At 26.7% G+C, this 8,070-nt stretch overlaps 1 protein-coding gene across 1 annotated transcript in view; it reads right to left on the bottom strand.

Moving 5' to 3' along the window:
- LOC111640211 (multidrug resistance-associated protein 4-like) overlaps positions 1–8,070 on the bottom strand; it is an 18,228-nt gene that overhangs the window by 6,841 nt on the left and 3,317 nt on the right. The window contains exons 2-4 of the mRNA XM_023386212.1: positions 6,415–6,542; positions 6,117–6,335; positions 1,494–1,583 (exon numbers count right to left, since the gene is read on the bottom strand). Coding sequence (XP_023241980.1) covers positions 1,494–1,583; positions 6,117–6,335; positions 6,415–6,542 — 437 coding nt within the window. The remainder of the gene's footprint in view (positions 1–1,493; positions 1,584–6,116; positions 6,336–6,414; positions 6,543–8,070) is intronic.

The raw sequence follows: 8,070 nt of genomic DNA on the forward strand, positions 1-8,070 counted from the left end.
CATTCCATCACGTACATAAACAGTGTCGTAATTCGCCAAGTGCAAATCAGCAAATTCGTAAAATTTTTGTTTATTTTGAACAATCCGGATAATCGAAAATCCGGATAATGGAGGTCCGGATAATGGAGGTTCTACTGTATTTTCAAAATCAATGCATTGTATAGGTAGGTATTTAATAAATAAGTAACAAATATAATTTAAATAATTATTATATTAAACTCTTTCCCTATTTTACTTTGCCTTATTGCTGTAATATTATTTGAAAGTGTCGTGTTTTAATTTATTCGGATAATAAAACAAAAAAAGTGCAAATATATATTAATAATTTTCAACCAAATCGGATATTAGTACAAACTGTAAGAATTATTATTGCAAATTAATTTTAAATGAAGCAATGAATTGAACTGAGAAGTTTTCTAAATATGAAAACTTTTTCGTAAGAAATAAATTGAACAGTTTCCTAAATATTAAAATTATTTATAATCTTAATTTACTCGAAAAATTTCTGATCTGAAAATAATTTATTTACTGAAAAATTAATTTAAAAATTAATACGTGCAGAAATGTCTTGCTTTAGGTAAACTGAAGGAAAAAGTCGAAACACTCAAATAAACTGTAATGTAAAAATGAAAATCTTTTCAAAATAATTTCATTGTTATATTATTTCAAATTGTCATGTACCGGAATATCAAGACAAATATCTATCAAGAAAATAATTAATTCTAGTATTGATAATAAAACTATTACTCGACAAATTATTTGTAATCTTAATTTATTAGATATCAGAAATTAGAACAGGAATATGTCATGTTTTAAATAAAGTGAACGAAAAAACTGGAAAATCTTAAATAAAATAAACTTATTTAATATATTAATGTAAAAATAAAGAAAATTTAAAAAATAATTTCGTTTTGGTGTTATATTATTTCATACAATTGTCATGTCTTAATTTTCTCGGATATTATAAAATTTAATAATTAATACAGAAACTCTGGCTTATTGTTAAAATAAAATTAATTTGATTTAAATTTGTAATTAGAAAATTAATTTTGTGATGTGAAATAATTCTATTCGACGAATTTTTATTTGCAATCTTAATTTAATTTAAAAAAATTTTTGTAATTTTAATTTATTCAATAGTAATTTACTCGAAAAATTAATTTTGTTATTAGTATGGCCCAAACCTATTATATTAAACAATTATATATGTAAAGAGCATTAAAGGATGATTTTCATCAAATTGATTTGTCGTTTACTCAGAAGACAATTCTTACAAACTGTTTCTATTGAATTTTAATCTGAAATGATCAGTGTTATTTTAAAAGAGATCTGACTGAAACCAAGCTCATTGCACTTTCCTCTTGTCAGAATTACCTTTATTTGTTATTCTAAAGTTGTTTACTAATTCGGCCATTATAATACGTACACAAAATATACAGGTCGACAAGTGTACATTAAATGTATTATTGTTTAGAAAATTATTTTAAACTTACGTTCTGGAATTTGCCGACGTCATTAGCTAGAAGATTTACCATTTGTCCCACATTTGATTTTTCCAGAGAAGAAGAACTTAACCTAATTGCCTGCATATGAAAATTTAATGTAAAATAAATATTTTTCGAAAAGTATATAAGATATTAAATATCATTTAAAAATACGAGTATAATTATCAGTAAATTCTGTAAAGTAACTAATAAATTACATTTTCTAATACTTGTTTACTCACGCAACTTGACAAAATTAATTTTATTACGCAAGAATGTATTATATAATGGATTAAATTTAGAAGTTGATATATTTTTTATTGAGATATTTGTTTCTATAAATTTGGATTTTTAAAATAACTCAACTTTTAGCACTCAAAACAATTTTTATTGTTAAAAATAATGGTTATAAAATTAAATTAATTGCACGCAGTACTTTTTCTAAGAAATTTGTTCATCATTCGTTGTATGTCTAAGGCACATGTATTTCAGTCACTTTTTACAACATTTTATGTATTTTTTCTTTTAATCTTCAACATAGAAAGCATCTCCTTTTTTAGAAATTCTTTTAATATCATTTGTTGTTGCTATTCCCTTTGATTTCGTTTGAACTGTCCCTGTTGAAATTGCTCTCACTTGATTGCATTCAAAGTCAAGTACTTTTTGTTCTAATACTGAATTGCTATGTAAACCTTGGAAATGTTCAGATCTGTATATCGTGTTGACCTGGCATAATAATTTGCCTAGACTCTTCAAAAACCTTTTGACCCTATTTACGTTTTGAATATTTTTTCGCCTACATTTTATTTGCCTCATAATAAACCACATACGAATTATAATCGACTAGATCAATCAAATTTAAAAAAAAATAAAAAAACAGCCATTGGCCATTTTGTACCATGCCTACAACTGTATGTTCTTATACATTTGTCAAGTTTATCAACACTTGCTTTTTTTCAATTATAATAATTAAATACTTTTGTCTTTTCACTTTATAAATACATTATTAAATACATTTAATAAATACATTGCATACACTTTATATCTACTTCTATAGTGAGGACTGCAATTCCTCAAATAAAAGTAATATAATACTTCCACAAGAGCAACAATTCATCGCGCAGCATCAGATATTTTTTATAGGAACCACTACAATTACTGAATTTTTGTCAAATATACTCCATAGTATTCACAAACCGTAGTGAATAAAAGTAGAATAAAATTCAAATTCCAAAATTAATATTTGTCTTTAATATAAATATAGATGAGATGGGGTCACAAGATGACACTTCTAATCTGCATGTGATTGTTAAAGCAGGGTGTGTAATAGTTCTCAATATAGTTTTAAATATTTTACAAAAATCGTAAACTATTTAAAATTAATATACGTAATTAAACTAGTATTTAAATATATTCAGGCGTATATATCATAAAACCTATTAATTGATAATAACTATTGAATATTGCTTAATTGATTAATTGCTCTTATTATTTCTTCCAATGTATAGTCCGAAAAACATTCCTGTCTTATTGTAAGCACTTTATAACTATCCGTTGACAATTGACCATTATTCGAGACAAAATGACCTTTAGAGAATTTAACAGCATAAAAGTTTAGCCATCTTTCCAAAGTAATTTTTGAAATATATTCTTCTACCTCTAAACTAGTTGATTGTTTGCCAAAATGTTTTAGAGTTGTTACATGTCACCAGTCTTCTATTTAAGTTTCAAAAATAAAATTATTTTTTTTGACATAAACGTCTGTAGTCTTTCAAAATAATATTATAGAAACCATAATATTCATTTGTATATGACGTTATAACCTTTTTAAAGAACTTCCACAAATCTTTCCCCAAGATGTGACACTCATTATTATACATTTATTTGTTGCATGAGTTTTACCTGGTACAGGATTAACGTCGTAAATTAAGTCCAAAGAAGACATCGCTGCTTAAGCTCTACCTAGATCATCAGGTGTAAGAATTCTTCCATACTCATTTGACAGAACATTACCTAATTTAAGAGATAATTAAGATTTAACTTCATATGTGTACTGTACATTGCACGTTTACTTAAAAGTTGTCTGTTAAAAATGCGAAATGATACCAATCAGATAGGTTTTAATAAAACTGGTAAATATTCTGAGCTAATCTTTGTTAAAACATTTAAATTAATTACAACACTAAAATATATATTTTGTGATAGTATCACAAAATCAATTATACTGCCTTCTTTTGATGAGTGATAGGTAAAATTATTATTATTTTTTGTCTCCTGGCGACAAGCCATTTAAACACGCGAGACTTATTTTCACAAAATTTATATAGAATTTTCTTTCTGTCATTAACAATTATATCTTTTGAGGCTCTCGAAAAAGTTTTCCAGTTGCCAGTAAAAGTCCCATTCGAGCGTTAAAATTAGCGCATAAAATCAAGTTCGTTTCAGGTAGCAGATAGTTTTCTATAAGCGATAACATGTTCTTAATATCTTCATCGAAATAGTTGTCAGGCAACATATATAACACTATTTCTTAAATATTGATTGACTTCTCAATGTCCAATTGTAAAAACAAAAAAAAAAAAAAATAGTAATTGAAATATAATTTTAACGTTAAAAACCGTGTCCACTTAAAACCGCCATTGAAGCCACCCCTAGGTCTTGCAGTTCCTTCACAACTATGTGCTAATTGAGGGAAAATTTTATATTTATCAGAGAACATCAATTATTACCAGTAAAGTATGCTATGTTTCTACTAAACAGTAGATATATTATATTTCAAAAATTAGAAAAGTAATATTTATTATCAAAAATTACTATGTTATAAAAAAAAGTTTTGCATTATTGCCATTGTCCGAGTATAAAACATTATTTTCCTTATAATTTTCTTTAATTAATTTTTTATCGTTACAAACTATATTTCTAAAAAAATGTTGATTGTTTTCTTTTTAAAAAATCTCATCTTTAAAATTACAGGCAATCGTCTTATCATACACAATCAATTTGTTATATTGCAGTTTTAAATTAGTAGCTCTTTTTAAGCGCATATTTTGCCATAAAGTCTTAGATTTTTCCTGATAATTTTAGTATTTGGCGAGTAATCATCATTAACAAATATGTTATAATTTTTCACTATATTAATATATTTAAATATTTTTGTTTATTTTCAAAGTTAAACACTTTATAAATAACCAGTCTTTTTGAATTAGGTTTGAAATTTTTAATTCGATAAGTTCGCTTGATATTCACATCCGTAAACTATCACTAAATAATTTTCGAACCTTGCATAGACAATTATCCATTTTTTCGTCATTCTCTAAACCCGAAATTACAAAGTTATTTCTTTGTCCTTATCTTCCAGTTTCAAAAACTTTTGACGTAGGCAAAATTTTTACAGAATGCATTTATTTCTGCATTTGATTTGTTATTCCTAACGATATCTGTTGCTTTATCAATTTCGAGGGCAAGGAGTATAAATTCAAGATCTACCGTAACAATGTCTATGTTTTCAACACAGGCAATACAATACAAAATATTTTCAATAGTTTTGTTCTATCTGATCTCTCTAAAACTACCTGTAGTTTACTATTTGAAAAGTGTTGTAGTTTTAACAAAAGTTTAATTCTTTCTTGAACGTTAATCCCATTTTCGGCACCTATTTAAGACAAGACCATTTACTCTATCGACTCACCTCTAACATTTTCCTCTCTTTCAATTCGTTTTTCTTTACGTTTTATTGTGATCCATCCTGGAATAGTGGCAAAAAGTTTTTGTTTTCTCAGATGAGTATTTAATTATTATTCAGAAAAGTAACAGTAATGGGTCAAATCACAAGAGAGCAAAGTATTAACGCCAACAGCCACGATAATCGGACAGCGCCCTACTTTTTATGATACAGAACAACTTTCCTGAAAGTTCTCAATTCATGTCATAAAGACATGATTATTTTAATGGGTTTTAAAATGACGGCGAAATAACTATTCTGCGGCCATTATACAATTATTATATTCACGAAAAGCCTGAATGGTAAACGCACATTGCGCATCTATTCGATGGTTCAAAATAACTACTTCTTCTAGCCAACATATCATCTATCAGGAAGTTTTTTCTATTCAATCATTACATAGAAAAATCGACTTTGAAACCTCTCGTTTCTCTGCCCAATCGTGTATATTTTAACCAATGACAGTAGCAGAAACAACTGGAATAATTATATTTATGAATTTAATATAGAAACACATGAAGTGTAACATTCTGGTTCATATTATTTACTGTTAATTCTGAAGAAATGCAATAGATTCACACGTTTGAATTGTCAGTTACTTTTAGCAAGGTATCGTCCACAAAAGTAAGGAAAAACGAAGTATTACTGGAGAATGTACAAGAAGACAAATTTTTAATAGAATCTTTAGCAGGAAACGATAGTTTTTCAAAATTCTTGAGTATATTGAGTAATAATTCATTTTATCATAACTTCCATCAAATTAATTTGAAAGACAAAATCTACTATTGTTAGAAAAATGTTTTTTCTAGAGTATTTTTTAAAATTTCTCAAATATATTTAATTACAATACACTATATATGAATAATATAAAAATAATATTTTACTCAAAATACATTATCTTTTATACATACCTTTCTATAAACAAGAGTGCAAAAAGCTATTTTCAGTTTCATTGAATAATATTCTGTCATAAACAGATTAGTATTATGCGTAAACAAATAAATCGCAGTAACAGAAAAAAATCCTGCAATTGTAACATAAACGTTGTAGTGATTCCATTCTTGTCTGTTTTCAAAATAATGTACTGCTGATCCTACAAAATATGCTTGACCTGTAACTAAAGCTGTTTCCTGTAATTATACGTAAATATCAGTTATTTCAATTATATTATTACTAACTTCACCTCTTTATAATCGGATGCCATAATACCTGAATTAGTACAAGTAGTATTACAATCAAGTACTTCCAACCAACAAAACGTAAAACAGCTTTCAGTATGTTCGGATTTTTCTCCTGCAATTCCTTTTTCCATTCTCTGAAAAGAAATTTGGTTAAAGCTTTTGATTTAAAAACAATATTTTAATAAATGTCATTCAACTTTTGTAAAGTAATGTCTAGAGCTTTATAAATGCTATTATCTTTTGAAATTTTTAATGCAGCACCAGAGAATCTGGTATGTACAGTAATAACTGCCCACGCTAGTATTCTGCGAATCCGAAAATTATTAAACAAGTGGTTTCATATGATCTCGAGCCACAACAAAAGTATGGTGTGTTTCTGTGAACGTTACTATATAACAAAAGACAGATACAATTTTAACATAGTATAGTCATATAATATTTCATTGTAAGACAGAGTAAATAGCACGTTTAAACAAATCACAGACATATGCAGTATTCACTTTCAGATGTCTGCTGTGGAAAAATTACATATAACTTATTAAAGATTTTGTTAGATACTAAATTCAAATATTTTCGTATTTTAAATATTTCTGTTTCCACTGTAAATGCTTACCTACTAAATTTTTGAATTTTGAAAACAAATAATAAACATTCTTATGTTTCACCTTCTTATGTTAAAATCACATAAAATGAATTATGTAACAATAAAGAAAGACTTTTCTTTACTAAACATAACTGTTTACAAAATTTTTTCCTAAACGGTAATGAGAAAAAACGTGTGGGAAAATACTTTAAAAAATTTGCAACGTTTATTCTACACTACATACAGATAGCACCTGACTTACCCACTGCTGAAAGGTATAGTCTNTTATATAAAATTACAGAATGCGATGCTAATAGATTTTGAAGCATTTCAAGTGAAAGAGCATGAAATTATTTTACAGACAAGTCGACCATAAAAGCATTACACTGTTCTGTAGAAGCTGTAATAGACATTTATATAGATTCTGTTAAAAAGTATCAATTATCGGCGAATGATCAATGCCAAGTCAATTTTACTAGCAAAAAAATTCATGAATTAAATTTTATAGACAAAAAACATCGAATATAACTGGCTGGATCAAACATAGTAATTTACAATACTTATTATTTCACAACACATAATGAATTATTTTTATTTAACAATGGACAGATAGAAAAAAAAAATGTTTTTAAAAACTAGAACTGCAATTATTTAGATATGAAACTTCTTGGGTGTTTAAGATTTGATAATATTAAAAAATTGTTTTTGCCGCAAATATTTTAAGAAACATTGTTCTTTTTGTGATATTTTATCTTACAAACAATTCTTAATTAAACAAAAAACAGATACAGTAGAACCTCGATTATCCGGACTAATTAGGAATGAAGGTAGTCCGGATAAGGAAAAATCCGGATAATCGAAACAGATACTTTAATTTGTCTTTTAATGATAATACAACACGTTTTCTTTTCGATGACATATCGGTAATATTAAAAATAAATACTGTATTTAAATCGTGATCAAATTTTCAAGAAACAAATGTTTTATTCAATTTGGACTACTACTGACCAGCGCTAACAGACTACCTATTGTTTAAAAGGCCCTCTGGTGGCGCAAGAAGACGGATTTTATAAAATAAAAAGCAGTTGAAACTGCATTTTT

The sequence above is a fragment of the Centruroides sculpturatus genome, unplaced genomic scaffold, assembly GCF_000671375.1.
Source record: "Centruroides sculpturatus isolate CEXI.00-Female unplaced genomic scaffold, Cexi_2.0 scaffold1146, whole genome shotgun sequence".
NCBI classification, from domain to species: Eukaryota; Metazoa; Arthropoda; class Arachnida; order Scorpiones; family Buthidae; genus Centruroides; species Centruroides sculpturatus.